The sequence below is a fragment of the Phyllostomus hastatus genome, unplaced genomic scaffold (assembly GCF_019186645.2).
Source record: "Phyllostomus hastatus isolate PE091 unplaced genomic scaffold, TTU_PhHast_1.1 phas_scaffold_93, whole genome shotgun sequence".
NCBI classification, from domain to species: domain Eukaryota; kingdom Metazoa; phylum Chordata; class Mammalia; order Chiroptera; family Phyllostomidae; genus Phyllostomus; species Phyllostomus hastatus.
In genome coordinates, this window is record NW_025334042.1 from 10068173 (window position 1) to 10086318 (window position 18146).

An 18146-nucleotide genomic window follows, 5' to 3' on the forward strand; every position below is an offset into this window, starting at 1 on the left:
CAGGGGTCCAAGGACCTTGGAAACTGGCACCCAGGGCTGGCAGGTGCCCTGAGGGAAGTCACTGAGTGTGTGGGGGCGGGGCGGGTGAGGCACACACGGCCAGCCCAGCCCAGTTCCGTGGAACACAAACACTCCAGCTTTGCTGCAGGCGCTCCTTTCCTCCCCACCAAGCTCTGGGCTCCGCCCTGCTGCGCCCTCACCCCCAGCTGAGCTTCAAACAGTGTGGGTACAATGTTGCAGGGCCCTGAATCAACAATGTGTAGGAAGCTGAATGTTACATAGTCTCACTCCAGACAACCAGCTGAGGAAAGTCTGAGTTCAATTATATTCCACTCCACTGGCACAAAACCCTTTTTCTGATACTTCCAAATTTATTTACACAAGATAAAACGTAAGTGAAGGCCTCCTTAGAATCTAAGTTACCACCCATATGCTAAACAGGCAATGATTACACTCAATGCTAAACATCTTTGGGGGTGGGGGAGAGGCACAAAATCTTTTGAAATAAAAGTTAACTTCATTTAACTGATTTTGAAGTAAAGGTATTTCAAAATACAACTTGAATTTGAAAGATGCAGAAACATTTTCTTGTCCTACAACATCTTGGCCATTTAAACACCTGCAAGTGTGATTCAGAAATCTGAAAACAGACTGTAGCAGCAACAACTTCTATTTGTCTTCAGACCTCTGTCAGCCTAAGGAGTGTTACCCATGCTTACCAAGGTCATCTTCAACTTGTCTGTGACTGCTGAATTGTATTTATGAACTTTCTCTTTGATTTCTTCTTTGCTGAGATAATTGTGCGTTTCCTTCTCTTTCTCCACATCCTAGAAGAAAAACAAGGCATGTCATACATGAGCAATCATAGAAAAAACTGCAGATAAGCCAGAATTCTTGACACATGAGACGACTATGACTAACTATGGAGCACTTCACCTTGAAACACACTCATGCACAGACACACACTCTCTCTCTCTCTCACTCTCTGACACATTTCCCCCTCTCAACTTCCAACTCTTATGCACAACTACAGATCTCATCCCTTCAGACCACAGTCTTCCTGAGGGATGTGTCAAAAACCACTTTGTCCATAACTGAAAAGCAAGACTTCGTTAAACATCATTTTGCAAAGCTGTCTTTGCTAACTTTCCCTTCTGCAAAAACACAGTTCCCTTAAAGTACCTGATAGATTGGCTATTTCCATTTTAAATAATAAAAACACATACCAAAATGCTCTCTTTAGCAAATTTTATGACCTTTATGATCTTAGAGCTTTTCAGTATTATACAGTAGTTAATAAAGTTAACTGGCACTAATCACCGATCTGTCAAATTCTACACAATTACCAGAAGGAAATTTATTTTCCACACGAATCAGCACATCAGGATGCAGTAGCCAGACTTCCCCTACCCGCCCACTCTCAGCCGCACCCCTCCGGCCCCGCCCCACCCCTGCCTCCCCACTCCCTCTCTGCAGGGAACAACACTGCTCTAATCACTGTGAGGAATTCACTAATGGTTTATTGTCTCTGAGAGCTCAGCCGGCATATGACACGAGGCAAAGGCTGCTGTATGATAGGTGGCCAAGCTACAGTGCCCCCAGGAAGCCGGGTTTATCGGGTGCCTAACTTGTACTGCATTTACCTCTCCCAACAATTTAACCAGTAGGTGCTGTTATTCCAGCTTCCAGATGAGATCAAGTTCTAAGAAGTAAATTAACCTGTCGATAGAAACCTAATTAGTCCACAGAAGTGGTGGAACTCATTGGAAGCCAGGCCCCAAAGTAACTCCAATGTTTACTGAAACCACTAGTACTTCCACAGGGTGTCCTTATTGGATCATCCTCAGGGTGGGCTCATCAGCACCCCCTAATCACAGATGGGGACACTGAGACTGACAAGAGGTCAAGTGGCTTGGCCGGGGACAACCCAACCAGTTAGGAGACCACCCTCCATTTATATCCTGGCCCTCTATGCCGTTCCCACTAAATCGAACAGGTGCCCACAGTTCCCCGTGGGCATCTGAAACTTAAAGGGCTGCCTAATCAGATTCCAACCAGGGCAGCAACTCAGAGAGGATGAAGGGACCCAATGATCTTCAAGACAAAAAGAGGAAGAACAATTAAAATGGAATGATTTATGCCCACAAATAAAGCCTTGAAGAGGTGCCCCTTTCCCAGTGACTGCACCGCCCCATCCTCGCCGCTGGAGACCCTCCGAGCACGCATCCCGCCCCCGATGCCAGTTACTGTTGCACCCACACTCGAGGACCGGCTAGTTCTGCGCCCGCACAGGCCCCGGAAGACAGTAAAACGGCTCCTGATCCGTTCGGCCTCAAGTCCTTCGAGTCTGGACCCTGAGAGGGTGTGCTGACTCTGAATTATCTCAGAAACTTTTCCGTTTCCGCGCAGCACTGAGGAAGTCTGGCGGGCCCGTGTGGGAGGAAACTCGCTGGAGGAGCAGCAGCACAGGCAGGAGCAGCAGCACAGGCAGGGCGGCCCTTCCCGAGGCTCGGGCGGCCTGGCTCGCGCTCCCGCGGGGGCATTCTGCCTGCCGGTGTGAAACCCCCGAGCGACCTTTTTTTACGGTGTCACGGGGTAGGGGGACTGCCGGTTAAAATACCTTTTCAGCAGGTTCAATGTCTCTTTCCAAGGATGTTTAAAACACACCCTGAGCCTCTGCTTGCCCTGCTTCCACCCCATTTCCACGGCGTGGGTGCGACAGCGGCCGGGCAAAGGGGTGTGGACGGTGCCTGAGCCAGCAGGACCCGTGCTCCGGTCCTGCTCCGCGCCGCGAACCCTGCGCTCCGGCTTCCCACCCTTCCTTAGGCTGTTCCCTCGTCCCGGAGGTGCTCCCTGGCCCAACTGGGTAATTTTGCAAAGAGCTGATGCTATTCTCCCCGATGTGACTGATGGGGCCAGATGGTTCCATTTAAGGAATCATAGACACCGAAGACTCAAGATTTAAAGCCTTACAAAATTGCTAATTACATGAATGCTGCAGCTTATATACACCCCAGGGGCTTAGCCACTTAGGTAAGAAGCCAGAAGTCTAAGAATGAGGAGGAGAAGGCGTGAGGGGGGCGATTAAGAGCAAACAGCAGCGTCAAGTAGTCAGCTTGGTCAGTCCTTTTTTTTTTTTTTTTTTAATTAAGTTTATTGGGGCAACGTAGGGAGATAACAGCGTATAAATCTCAGGCGAACAACTGTCCCTGCAGTATCTGTACAAACAATCGTGTGCTCACAACTCAAGCCCCAATTTCCTTCGGTGCCCATGTACTTGACCCCCTCTACCCGCTTCACCCGCCCCCAAGCCCCTCCCCCAAGCCCTCCCCACTGTTCCCATCACTCTGCTGTCTGTATCTATGAGTTTCTTTTGTTTGCTCATTCGTTGCCTTCTGCTTTATATCCCACATGTGAGTGAAATCACACGGTTCCCATCCCTTTTGGTCTGACTTACTTCACTGAGCTTCAGTGTGATCGGTTCTTAGCTACAGGTTTGGCGGATGTTTACTGGACTGCGGCCCGCACAGCGGCATTCCCAGGAGCGCGGGACGTGGGAGGAGCGAGCGGCCGGAGGAGCGAGCCGCCCGGGAAGAGACGCGTCCTCTGGCTGGTCGACACCCGGACATCAGACAGACACATGCTGTGTAATACCGCTCTCGCCATCTCAGAGATTAAAGCCCCAGAAAGAGCTCTCCCAAGGCTGAACCCTCATCGTTTAAAGACCAACTGGAAAGTAAATCTCAGAAGCAGCTAAAACGTAAAAGGCTGTGATCCTGTATTTTTTTATTGAGATACAACTGACGTGTAACACTATTCATTTTAAGTGTACAGCACACGGACTTGATGTGTATATATTGCAAAATGATCACCACGACAGCTTTAGTTAACACCCATCACCTCACACAGTTATAATTTTTTTTTTCTTGTGATGAGAACTTGTAAGAGCTGCTCTCATATGATCCTGTAGTTTCAAGTCAGCTGACACAGCATTTGCCCGCCAAGGTCCGCTCACCGAGCAAGTATTCGCTGGGCTTCTACGAAGCACCGGGCCCTGGCCTGGGCGTGGGTCACCACCTCCGCCCTCACGCACTCACTGTCCAGCACAGGTCGAGTCCTAGTGAGGAACGTCTCGGAATAACTGACCCCGGCTTCTCCGAGTGGAGGGGTCCAGCCACAGGGTGGGGGAAGACACAGGCGTCACAGACTCGGGCCCCGAGTGGAGGTCACAGGTTGCGTTCAGCGTCAGAGTTGGAGGAACTCTGGCCGGGTGGTTGTCAACCCATACACCAAAAGGTCGTGGGTTCGATTGTGGGTCAGGACACATACCTAGGTTGTGGGTTCGACCCCTGGTTGGGCGCCTGTGAAAGGCAACCAATCGATGTTCCTCTCTCCCACTACCCTAAAATCAATGGGCACGTCCTCAGGTGAGGATTAGAGAGAGAGACCGACCTCCTTTCCTCTCACAAGGGGAAGAGTCTGCCTGCCCTTCCACCAAATACAAGGCCTTTGGGAATGCAGCTGTCTCAGCAGGGAGGAGGTGGGAAACCCGGGAGCCACAGGGAGAAGTGGGTACAATGGGCACCAAGAAAGCAAGCCAAGAAGCGGGGGTACCTGTGTGGGCCTGGCTAGGTGGTTCAGATGGCTGAGGCGTTGTCCTGTACACCAAAGGTTATGGGTTTGACCCCTGGTCAGGGCACATGCCTAGGTTGTGGGTTTGATCCCCAGACAATGGTGCGTGCAGGTATTTCTCTCACACACCAACGTCTCTCTCTCCTCCCCCCCTTCCTCCCTCCCTCCTTCCTTTCCTCTCTCTCTAAAAACACACATATCCTCTGGTGAGGATTAGAAGAGAGAAATTTAAAAAAAAAACAAAACAGGGTGGCGGGCATGGAACAGATAAAGCAGCACAAACACGAATGTTTAATTGCGACGGTGAGAAGAGGAAATGGCATGGGATGCAGCCGACTGTGAACGCATCAGTTATTGTTCTTGGCAGCCCGGGAGGGCGCGATGCCACGCCTGAGAGGGTTCGTTTGGGAAGTTGAAGTCATCCCTTTTTTTGTAAGCCACTTTTCTTTTATATCCCCCAAATCCTTCAGCTTCTCAGAGGGAGGGGCTCTTCTATGCAAAATTATAAACCCTAGATTCTTGTCTCCTGTTTTCATCCAGCAAGCCCTTGAGGGCTGCTCTTGGGTTCGCCTCAGTTCCTGGGTGGGGTCACGCCCCCCCCCCGGCCCCCCCTCCCCGACAGTGCACTTTCTCATAAGGGACACACCCTGCCTCGAAGGCACCCAGGAATCCTCGTGCGGTGGGGCCTGATCACAAATCAGATCTTCCCAGAACACACTCCTACAGACGTAGGCAAGGGGTCTGAGAATTACTTACACTCTTCTTGCTAACTTCTCTGTAATTCTGAAATCCTGTCAAAACCTTACAAAATTAAAGTTAAAAATATAGCAACAGCAAAACAACCAACCAACCAAACACAAAGCCACAGAGAGTGCCCCTGTTCAGGAGAGGGAGCGGCGGGGACGAGCCGCTCCCTCCCCGACAGCCTGCAGAGGGCACGTGGACACGGTTCAGACACACTGAGGTCGGAGTCACGAGCCCGCCACACTCAGCTGTGCAACCAAAGGCCAGTTATCGAACCTCTCTGAGCCGCCGTTTTCTCATCTCATTAAAATGTGCAAACCTTTACATGCTTTATAGAACTGTTAGGAAAATATAATGCAATCTATTATTCAACAACTATTTACTGAGGGTCCACTGGCACCTGGCTCTGTGCCAACACTGAAAGCTGGGAAAGAGAGCTGTGGTCCCTGCCTTCCCTTGCCTGGCAGCCTAGTCAAGTGTGTCTCACTTCCACCCACTTCGGGGGGGGTTTGTATGTTTGTTTCCATCTTCCGGGTTTTGCACCACAGGCCTCGTCAAGAAATAAGGCTACTGACCCCTTTTTTAAATGCAAATAGCATGATCCTCTAAGCGATGGGGGCACAACGTAGGCACAGTGCCTGGTGTCAGGGGCATGGCAGACACTCACAAACGGTGGCATCATCTCTCCATCAATGGTCCCGCAGCCCTCACACGGAGCTGCCCCCACTCCTGGCCAGCGGGGAGGGCCGGCCCGGGTCAGCAGGGAGGTGCAAACTCACCAAAGCCAGCAGATGCTCGTGCTTTCTCTCAGTGAGGCTAGATCCTAAACTCACAGATTCCTACTTCTGTCTGTCACTTCTAGTAGTAGAAACAGGGGGTTGCCTGCTGATGCCTCAAACTGGCACTCGGTGCAAGACACGCAGAACACGCGCCTGTCTTGTGTTCAGGACAGATGCCAAGCGCCCCTCATCCCGAGGCTGCACGTCCTTGGAGCAGGGGCCCCTCTGCCCAGGGAATTCAGGGACAGCTTGAGTGGAATGGATTCTCGGTCACAGCTCCTTCAGAGGCCTTCCTGCCAGGCTCTGGTCCAACAGAGACATCAGACGAAGAATCGAGGACTAACTAAAACAGACCATCTCCTCTGGGAGAGATATTTCCAATGGCAATCAGGGAGGGACCCATAAGCAAACCAATGCACAAGAGCAAGGCATTAAGCAAGGCATCTCCAGGAGCTTGGGAGCAAGCTGTTGGAGGGCTTGAAGAAACCTTCGAGTTAGGAGACATGTCAGGTTAGACACTCCTGGATTAGATTTTAAAGTGTGATTAGCAGGAAAAAACTGTTCTGAGATGTACTTTAGACATGGAAACCCTGTGCTAAATACAGGAAGGGCTGTCCCACAGAGCTAAACCCGTAGAGCCCTCAGAGGGCATTTCAAGGCTGGGAGCTCATTTTGCTCAACCCTCCCGAGTGCATGTGGGAAGGGCCACGGGGGACGGGTCCGTCTATCCAGTCAGTGAGGTCTGCCTGGCGTTCTCCACTTTCAGCACCGCAGAGGGTAAAGCAGGCAGGGGCGCTGAGGGGGCCCAAAAGTTCCCGCAAATCAGGATCTGGGTTGTGGGTACACAGGGCGCTCACTATCCAACAGCATTTGCGTATCTGTGGGGATGGAAATGTCCCGGACCTGTGCCGCCCAAAGGGGAGCCACACTACACATGGCGTCTAAGCAACTGAAATGAGGACAGGAATTTTAAATTTTATTTAACTGTCAACAACTTAAAAGTGAGCAGCCGCATGTGGTCTGTGGTGCCCTGCTGGACGGTGCGCACCCAGAGGAGACGTGAGCAGGTGCCCGTGAGGCACGGGGAGGGAAACCCAGGAGACGGCGACGTATAAAGTGCTGTGTTCAAGCAAGAGGAACTGTTCTGGAGCGAATGAGCTTCTGCTCCTGGAGGGAAGGAGCCAGGACAGCTGTTTCTGGGGTGAGTGCCGCTGCTGCTCTTGACCTTAAAAGCGCAGGGTGCTGCTGGCTGCTGCGTTCTCACGGTGCCAGCATGGACTGCTGGCAAGGGCCATGCCCAGAGACGCTTATCTTGGTGTCCAGCCACGGCGTGCTGACTCATCCTGTCCACTCGAGGGTTTTTCCCCTGCCAGATGGGAAGGTTTTTCTTTTTCTTTTTCTTTCTTTCTTTTTTTAATGGCAGGATAGAGAGCTGGGGCTCTATCTCCATTTACGTGAGGATTCAGAGACTCATCATGCCCAAATTCAGCTTGTAGGCAACTCTTCCAGGCAGCCCCGTTTGCTGTTCACGTTCCAGTAGTGAAGAAAAAGTTCAGGCAGAATGCAACAGCCCCCTCGCCATCCTTCCATCAAGAGATGTATCACTGGTACATCAGGGCAGAAAAGGGAAACGGGAAATGGTGGTTGAGAGGACCTGAACAGCACACAAGACGCTGACAAACCGAAGGGCGCCTCGCTCCCAAAGGGTGCCCCTGGGACACCAGTCCTGCAGGATGGTCCACGGTCAGCAAGGGCACGGCTCCTCCCCACCACCCCCCCCACTGCTAAAGGCTCCGACAGGTCCTGCAGGTAAGAAACCTTTGTGAGCACACAGCCAGGAAACTTTAATAATGTTACAAGTGTGGCATTCATTAATTATGTATGAGCAAATGGGTACATTATATAGGAACAGGTATTTCTTTTCTTATTAATTATTCACTTAGTGAGTGGTTTCTGTATTCATTAGGGGATGTTAGCAAACTCAAAGCACATATGTTGAACCTGACAATTTTAAACAGCTTCTTTGTCCTCAAGGCTACTTGTTAAACAAAGAGAACAGCAGAAGGGAGCCTAGGTGGTATTTTAGATAACTTCTAAAAAAAATGGACTTCAAAGACAGAACGAGGCAGCACCTTATAAAGATGCAGCACTGCACCAGCCTTCTCTCAGACGCCCTCAGGAGAGGGGGATCCAAGTGTGCCATCGACCTCCTGCCTGCAAACCCTTCAGCCGCACCCCCTACCCCGGACAGCCGGCCACCCTTCCACGCAGTCACCCCCGTGCTCTCCCCTGGGAGTGCCGTGTGCACCCCCACCCGCTCACCCAGTGATCCTCCCGTTGAAGGACCACCCCACCCAGCAAGCTGGCCGGGCCCCAACTACCCTCACTTCCCTCTCTATCTTAGGAACCCCTATGCCACTCCATCAGTGCAGATTTAGCACCCACAGCACCCCCCGGGGTTTGCTGTTTCTGGGTGCACTCTTGCCTCTCAACAAACCGATCGTGGTTCCCGGCCTCTCACCCCCAAACCCTGTGCTGGGACCAGCTCGCTGCTGCACACAGAGGAGGGGCACCGGTCTCTCCTTCCCGACGATTCCGTCTGACCCCTGAGCCCAAGACTACAGGACTGCGCTTACAATCCATCCTCTTTTGTACATCTTATCAATCTGCATGAAGTTTTTGTTTGCTTCTCAAAACTGAATGAATCTGCAAGGGCACACAAAAGGCCTTTATAATACCAGATACAGAGTTTTATACGCTTCTGTTATCCATCTGCACCATCAAAGAAGAGAGTCCTTCAAAGCGTGCCCCGTCAATGCCCTCGCACACCCGGGGCAGGGAGAGCAGGCACAGGCCCGGCATGTTAATAAGATTAATTGCAGTTGTGATACACATTAAAAGAGTTTCATCTGGGCCCTGCATGACCTCACTTTTCAAACCCCCCGGTTACCAGTCCGCCATACCCTATATGGTTGTGCTTTAGAAACTGGGTCGCGTGCCAATAGTCAAACAGCCACTCACTTGTTTGGAGCCAGAAAACAAACTTGGAGGTGGACCAGCCTCCCCAGAGGGCCCCGGCCTGAGGTCCCAACCTCCAGGCATACCAGATTACACCCAGACTTAGAAATCCCAGGTTGACAAGTTTTCAAAGGCAGTCAATTAAGATGCTATTCATTTCTGAAAGGTGATACATTTCACGACTGATTTAACTTTATTCGAATTCTAATGAGCTAGGTAACAAAGAGAGGAAAGATTATTAGACGCCTCGGAGCCAAACACATCCAAATGAAGCCAGTCGGAGTTGGTAATTAGAAGAAGACTGTGGCCGAAGGTGAGTCAGCACTCTCTCTGCCTCAGCCCACCTTTCTGGAAGTCTCAGACCAATGGATTTTCAAAGTCAGGCATGTCCTCAAGAAGTCAATTACCCTAATTATCCAGAGAGCACTGAGGCCCTGGCTGGTGTGGCTCAGTGGATTGAACACAGGCCTATAAACCAAAGGATCGCTGATTCAATTCCCAGTTAGGGCACATGCCTGCATTGTGGGCCAGGTCCCCAGTGGGGGGCGCACAGGAGGCAACCATACACTGATGTTTCTCTCCCTCTCTCTCCCTCCCATCTCCTCTGTCTAGGAATAGATAAATAAAATCTTTTTAAAAAGCCCTGGCAGGGCAGCTCAGTTGCTTATAGCATCGCCCCCACAGCCAAGGTTGCAGCTTTGCTCCCCTATCAGGGCACATACAAGCAAGCAGTGAATGCATAAATAAGTAGAGCAAGTTGATGTTCCAATACTCCTCTCAAATCAATACATTTAAAAAATATATATTTTAAAGAGAGCACTGAACTTTCAGTAATAAACTTACTGATACTCTATACCATCTACAACACTATCCTAATCAAGAGCCTACAAAGTAAGTGCACTGGGTATTATGAAAATTAACTGGGAGTAAACACAAGAAACTGCAGGGAAGCCAGCAGGGAAGTAAGACCAGCACTACAATGCCAAGCACTGATACCATGCCCACCCTTAGGTCTCCAGCAGCCACCCAGTTCTCTTGCTAACAGCAACTACAACTGTGGCTCTGGAGTCATGGTCCACTAATTCAGGGTAGCCCAGAGATACCAGAGGCTCCTACAAAGGTCAGAGTTTGAAGGTCAGGCCCACCACATCCTTTATGGAACCTTTGAACCCTGGTGATAAGGGCCAGTTCTGGAGACAGGAAATGAGCCAGCTCACTTGGAGGTGAGCCAGACAGGAAGCACAAAGGAATGCCGCAGCAACCAAGGAGGACCAGGTGGGGCCCATCTGGGCAGCTCGGCAGGCTCTGGGCTGCTCCAGCTCCCCCAGCAGCCCGAGCCTGAAAGTAAGGGCAGAGGCTGGCAGAGAGGCCCGTCACCTTGCTAGCTGAAACCTGATGTGAGCAGAGGCCAGAGTCTCAAGAAGATTAGAAATGTCTGCAGACCAGCACTCCAAGAAAACTGGTCAGAAGCAAGCCTCTCTGAATATTGTCCGACGTCTTCTTCCTTGCCAATTAGAACATGCAGTCTAAGTTGCCACCACATAGCAAAAGATTTAAAAGCAAGTCAGGTTCTATGTTTTCAGGCAACACAGAGTTAAAAAGGGGAGATGACAACATACTTGTCCAGGATGACAGTCTCCCCAGTGCCCAGGGAGACAGTCACATTAACTCCTCGAGGCCTGGGTCTGTGAATCCCCAACTCGCACTCCCGGCGGCCCCCCCCAGTGCACTGGTCCAAGTTGGCAAAGCTCTCGCCCGCACCACAGCCGGGGCCGGACGGCACCGCAGGAGCAGAGACGACCAGCAGGGACTTCTAAGCCAGATGTCCAGACCATGGGCCTTTTTGGTTTGTTTTAAATAGACAAATTTGAAAGTCTGAAGGGGGCCACAAGAAGTTAAACTGTTTTACATCCCTCTTGTTCCCACTAATTCAATCCACCCTCTCTTCCTGAATCCTCCTCCCCTCCAGCCCACGCTCCACTCAAGATGGCTCTTTCGATTACGTCTATTCATAGCCTTTACAAGGCATAGCTGAAGTACCAAGTGTACAAGGACTCATTCTTCTGCCGCAGGCAATACATGGCGAAGAACAAAGAGAGACAGCCGGCGGCTGCCCTCCAAAGCACAGGCAACACACGGCACCCGGAGAATACTCACGGCCAGGTTCACCTGAGCAGCCACCTTTCCTTTCACACGGTGCAGCCCACAGTGCTGGGTTTATCGGAGGAATTGTCTTCCTCCTTCCTACCAAGGTGAAAGTACTCTGGGGCAATTAAAAAATACGTGAGAGCAATTCAGATAAAAGTCAGGTGGAGGCCTGACCAGTATGGTTCAATTGGCTGGGTGTCATCCCTTGAAGGGAAAGGTCGCTGGTTTGATTCTTGGTCAGGGCACGTGCCTAGGTTGCAGGTCTGGTCCCTGGGGTTGGGATGAGTGTGAGAGACAACCAATCGATGTTTGTCTCCCTTTCTTTCTCCCTCCCTTCCCCTAAACAAACAAACAAACAAATTCTCTTTATAAAATCAGGTGGATTCCTACCTTAAAGACCTGAACAGAAGCAATTTCTAAAGATACTCTTTTCTACAGAAATCATCTCCTGCCTTCCAGCTTCCTAGCTGACAGGGTGAGAAACACAAAATCCCCAGGAAAATGCCAGGGGCACAAGGTCAGTCAGTCAGAGGCTTGTGGTCAGTCAGGCCATGTGCAAAGACTGGAATAGGAGAGAGGCCAGGAAGGCAGACCCCTGCAGGCAGAACGCCCCAGGGCCTGGCACCCACAGCCCACCTCTCCCGCCTCACTGAACCCAGCCAGAGGCTGGCTCCCTGCCCAGGCCTTGCAGGGTGCAGGCAGGGCCCAACACAAATGCTTAAACTTTATACTTACAAGGGGGCAAATTATCTTTTCAGGACGCCTCCCCCATTTGGCTTCCCTTTCCTTTCTGGTCCCTCTTCCAAAACCCAGATGAGCAGAACTAGCCAGCCCAACTCCCCGGCAAGGCCTGAGGAGGGGAAGAGGAAGACACGCTGCCCTTAGTGAATCTTATCAAGGCCAAGTTCCAGACACAGCACCACACCCTTCAGACCTGACTCAGAATCCTTACAAGAACACTGGAATTGCTATTACTCTTCCTCTGTTTTGTAAATAGGAAAATGGGGGCTTAGGAGGCTTACATGTGCCGAGGCTGAGTAAGGTTGTCTGATTCAAAACCAGGTAAGCCGAGGAGGAGGAGGGAGGAGGGAGGAGGAGGAGGAGGAGGAGGAAGAAAGAACCTTAGATAAGAACAATCCAAAGCTGCCCAGACCCTGAGGTTCCTGCACGGCTAGCTTCTGGAGGCTTAGTAGTTCCGACATACAATATTCAATCTGAATTTGGGAGGGTGAAGTACTAATACAACCAGCGATTTACTAGAGAATTACTGATCACACCAGGAGCACAGAGAATTAGTTTAACAATCAGAAATGGTGGGACCAGCACTAAGGAAGTAGATAAGTAAGTATCTTCAGATCTTAAGAGGGACCCGCACAGGAGCTGTTTACATGAAGCCTACAGAAGGTTTTTAATTGGAAAACACTCTGAGCAGAAACTGTGTATCAGGTGGGACAAACCAGGTGCTGAAGGACTAGAAGATTCCAAAATGTTAACAATGTTCATGACCGATCAGTGAGGTGTGAGACGGTATTTTTCTTTTTCTCTACCAAACTCCAAAGTCTGTATGACTGTTCATCAGTCAGGAAAAAAGTAAAATCTAGGAAGAAAAAAAAAGACTTTCATGTATAAAAAATTTAAATTAAAAAACATTCTTGGAAACAAAAGTAAACACAAAGCAGTTCAGCACTTTGCCCGAACAACTGAACACCCTTTGATGTGCCAGCACCCGGGGTGTGGGGAGCCCCCTGCACCCAAACAACTCAACTCCTGCACCCAGAACAGGGGCCCCAGGGTGGCAAAGCTGTACTTCACTGGACAGCCAATGGCACTTAGAGAGATCAATGTATGGATGCTGCTGGAGAGCAAACCAGAAGGCTCCTCAATAAAAACAAGCCCTTGTGATCTGGGAAACAAAAGCCTTCATTTTATTTTTTTTAATCATACTGCTATTGCCAAAAAGGAAAGGTAGGTGTTTTTTTTTTTAACATCACCCCATCAGTTCACCAATTTACAGCTACCCTAGGGTAGCCCAGTTTATATTTTCTTTGTTGTGAAGGAGTGTCTGCTGCTTGTTTAACCTGAGGGCTCACACACCCTCCAGCTGTTTTCCTCCTGGCGTGCACAGGAAGTCCAAGCCCGGGAGGAAGTACCCTCCCGCCCCACCTTTCCTCAGTGCTGGGGGTCAAAGAGCAGGCAGGTCCCACCCCCACAGCCCGGGTCAGGTCAGTCCAGCCTGTGAGGTGGCTTGAGGTGGCGTGGGACGGACAAGGACAGGGGCAGCTCAGCTGGGAAGTGTGGACAGGAAACCTGCTAAAAGTAAGATCTGATTTGCGGTGGAAGGAAAAAAAAAAAAGAGAGAAAATTAATGAATGTTAGAATCAGGGGACCGAAGCGCGCATGGATGAGCGTAGCATGTACGCAGCTTCACAGCTGTGTATCATTAAACTGCAGGTCTGGCCAGGACGCACGCAGCAGACACTGAAAGGGGAGGGTCACACACAGCATTTACCCCACACAGGACGTGCGCCTGCTTGGAGCTGCATCTCTAGCCACGCAAGTGGGGCGGCGCCTGAATGACAGTGTGCCTGAGGGCTCTGGAACCATGAGGTCCGGACATCTAAGGAAGCCCGAAGACAAGAAGGCCTACATCACATTTACAAGTTCTGGGGCAAATCCCTCACACACAGATCTGAGTGTTTAGGCCGCCAAGTCCCCTGCCCAGGGGGGACTCTCATAAAGTCCTCTCACCTGCATAGCCAACAACACTTTTAAAACAGCTACTTAAAGAATGTCCTACAAAGGAGCTGAGAATATTTTGAATCAAAAGGTACTTGTTTCCCAAGGTCACACAAATCATGTTGTTCAACTCCTGATTACAAAATCATTTCCAGGTGTAACACAAGTTTTTGCAAGTTTTTCTAGGGTATGTGCGACATGTAAAATGCTTTCAACTGAGGAATTTACTTCCTCAGGAACAACTTTTTTTGTGCCTTCCAAAAAATCAAAATTAAAATAGTCAAGCCCCACTCTGTTCAGAAACATCCCCCCGTCACCAAGTTTTCTGAGGCTCTAAACCTAGCTTAAAAAGAAAGGAAAACTCTGACAGGTGTGGTTCAGTTGGCTGAGTGTCGTCGACCTGCAAAGCAAAAGGTTGCCAGTTCGATTCCTGGTCAGGGCACATGCAGGTCTCGGGTTCAGTCCCCCCCGGGTGTGTGTCAGAGACAACTAATCGATGGTTTTTCTCACATCCGTGTTTCTCTCCCTCTTTCTTCCTCCCTTCCCCTCTCTCTAAAAATAAATAAAACCTTTCAAAAAATAAAGTAAAAAGAAAGAATGTGGATTGGCAAATGCCCCAGGATGGCTGGGTGGTACCTGCGTCCCTGATGGAGAAATGGAGGCCAAGTGCCGGCCCACAGTTTTGAACCACAGTGAGGTCTAACGGAGCCCTTGGGGTGCAGATTCTAACGCCATCGTACAGATGCATGAACCAGAGCTAAGGTCACAGAAATGGAGTACGAACTTGAGGACCGGCCAACTCTAAAACCACGCCCTTTCTATTCACACCAAATAGCCTCTAAGGCCCAGGAAAAAAAATCTGTGGCCAACTAGCTGTGTGACATCAGAAAGTACATAACAGGTGGTGGGCTTTTTTTTTTTTTTTAACCTTTTAATAGGGAAGGAAGGTTTCCTCTCTCCACCCATGTTTCCCCCCTCTCCAGGGAGAGAGGCCTGGAAGGAGAAAGGAGGCCTGCCAGCCCCTTCCTCTGCCCTCACTTGGGGGCCAACATTCTGCGCTGATCCTGCAGGGGGCGCTATCCCCGTCAGCTTTATCTGTTATCAGCAATCACGGTACATTTTGGTCTCCATCTTCCCTACTCCTGTCTTCTCAGCTGATTCAAACTCAGGGGGAAAACAATGAAATCTGGTCCTCCTTGAATACCCCAATACCAATAAGATGCAGACTTTTATCAGACAGAAATTCTATTAGTCCAAAATAGAAGTTATGACTCCCTTCTCTTAAGGAACTTGCAGAAAAAACGTACACACAAACACACTCTGAACTGAAAGCATTTTCAGACATTAACAAATGCAAGCTGTTAACAAGTGCACCTCCTTTCACAAAATAAATGTTCCCCAGCTGAGGCAGACACTTATTTTTGAAAGCACAGATACTGTTTTAAAAACAAAAACATGCCTTAGAAATGTCCAGTGCCGTCTGGACTCAGGCAGAGGAAAGGCCGGTGGCGGCTGCCCTCCCCACCTGGAGGGCACATTCTTATCCCGCTTCCGGGCCCAGGGTTTCTGCCACCCACCCTGACGCTGTCAACACTTCCCAGCCACTCCCTTCTCCCCCAGCTTCTCTCCCACTTTCTTTTCTGTCCCCATTTCCCTGGTTTTCATGTGAAAAGATAGGTCTCTTTGTGTACGCCACTAATAAATTATATATTCCTTTCTGTCTGTCTAGTAAGTGGGCCAATTTTAGCTTTCATTCAACAAGTACTTGTTAAGCACCTGAACATTTAGCAAACAGTTGTGAGGCACTGGGAGCTGGGAGAGAACAATGAAGACAGTGCAGGCTCTGCCCGTGGGGGCCACAGTGGGAGTGAACAGTGGGCTGAGGAGGGTGACAGGTGACAGGTGGCAGGTGGCACAGAGGGAGGGGCCGGCAGAGGAAACCTCACACGGGCCCCCTGGAGCAGGCGGGGTCTCAGCTGGAACCTGCCTCAGATAGTTGTAAATTCTTCTGTAAAAGATAAAGTCATTCCTAGTTTGCTTCCTTCCCCTTGTTATCCCGAGCTCAGAAAACCAGAGAAGTACCCAGAGCACCTAATGGGAGGCTTTAGAAAACCAGAATAGACAGCTCAAATCAGCTAATTTTAGACAAAGAGAAAACACTGTAGCGTGCTGCTGACGAGTATTTTTAGAGTCTGTGTCAGCATCCATTATGAACTTCTCAGTAGAAAGGAAGCAAAAGAGAAAAAGAAAGAAAATGATTTCAAATTTATTATAAGGAAAGATGGTTTTCCTTCTTGACACCTCATTTTTTTTCATCCTGAAACAAAAAATAAGCAACTGACATTCTGTAACTAATTCCACTCTGTGCCTACACACCCCACGTACGGTATTTGCTTTGTACTTGGGGAAGAAAGTTGCCTGCAGCTGTTCTTCCTTCCTCACTGCACATCTTGAGAAAACAGTTAAGAGCAATAGGCAATAAATGAACGCAAAACTGTAGGTTTCTTTCCCTTCCCAATGCCACCCAAGAACTGCTCCAGCATTTCCTCGCCCAAGGGCAGCCCCAAGTCTTCCCTAGCCTCTTACAAACTATCTGACTAACCAAGCCTGAAACCAAACTGACTTTCAAAGTTTGGGATGGGAGTTTCCAGAATGCTCAGCTTTCACTGTGCACGATGGTACCTACTTATTTTCTGCAAGAATATGTCAGTCTTGGGGGTCTTGGCTACATCACCAATGCCCTGCCACTCCTTTCTCAGATCTGTTTCTCACTCAGCCTCATCTTCCTGAAAGCCCCAGAAAGCACCAGAATCCCCCCATCCCTGGATTGCTGCCAGCCAGTCAGTGAAAGTCATCCCACTTTCAAATGCACACTGCTGTTACACTAGCTGTGCTGTTCACCTCTTTCCCATTTGTTCAACAGAGATCAGTGAGCACCGGCGCCATGCAAGGTGCTTTGGGAAGATGCCTGGACCGTCCCTGCTCCTCCTTAAGGAGCGCCCAGTCTCTGGGCTCTCCTTCCAGCAGGCTTAGCTCCCAGGGGCTGTAGCTCCCGTGTTAGATGGGAATTCGGGAATTCGGCTTGGAGCTTGAGGTTTTACAAACACAGCCCCTCCCATTTTCCCTTCTCTGGACATAAAAGAAGCCTGAACCCTGTACTTTTAAAAATGGATTCAAGAATTAAGGTCTCTCCATCTTCTGGGGATGGCACCTTCTTGATCAATAAATCTTTACTTATTTCAAATGCTGCCATTTTGAGTGTGTGCCTTTCAAAGTATCAATACAAGGACTTTGGACAGGTAACAAGCATAGAAGAAAGGTCAGATTTAACAGTGCTGGCTGGATTCTTTTAAATGACCTCCCATTCAGCAAATACTTACTATTACTGTGTGTCAGGCACTAGGGCACATGTGGTTTCTGCCCTCAGTGGGTGTAATCCCATCCCTGTATAAGGAGTGAGCTTCATTCTTTTTGCAGAATCATTTCTAAATTGTAGATACAACACTCTACCACTACATCCTCAAGCATGAATCTCTAAAGTGTAAGGACATTCTCCTACATCATCAAAACCCCTTATCATCCCTAAAAAAAACAATAATAATTTCTTAATATCATCCATACACACCCCATATTCAGAGTTTCCTATCCATCCCAAAAATATCTTTCATAGCTCTTTTGACCCACCCAGGACTCTTACATTGGTTTGAGAGGTGTGTTTGGTCTTATTTTTAAACACCGAAATCAATATAATTCACTCTGTATTCACTAAAATGTCAACATTCAAAGAGAGGAAATGAGCAAAGCTATAAGGAGGGAAAAGTCATGTTGCATTTTATAACTTAGTTTTTCATTTCCAATTAACTAGAGTATCGAGTACATCAAAAATTCTAAGTCGCTAAGTGTAAGGACAGCCAGCTGCTGGTTCGCCACAAGGTCCCAGCTGCCTGGACAGCCTCCGTCCGCATCGGTAATCCCGAAGAAAGGGCGACTGTGACACACATCACAACGTCTCACACGCTGCCCAGGGTGTTGGTGACCCAACTGTGTTGTGCTTCTCCAGCCTGTTTCCTTCCCTGCAGACAGAGGTTA

The 18146-nt window shown here is 49.5% G+C and overlaps 1 protein-coding gene across 2 annotated transcripts in view; it reads right to left on the reverse strand.

Annotated features, from left to right (window-relative positions):
- Positions 1-18146, reverse strand: part of RASSF3 (Ras association domain family member 3) — a 73293-nt gene that overhangs the window by 10227 nt on the left and 44920 nt on the right. For both annotated transcript variants that reach the window (XM_045829569.1, XM_045829570.1), the window contains exon 2: positions 720-827. In XM_045829569.1, coding sequence (XP_045685525.1) covers positions 720-827 — 108 coding nt within the window. The remainder of the gene's footprint in view (positions 1-719; positions 828-18146) is intronic.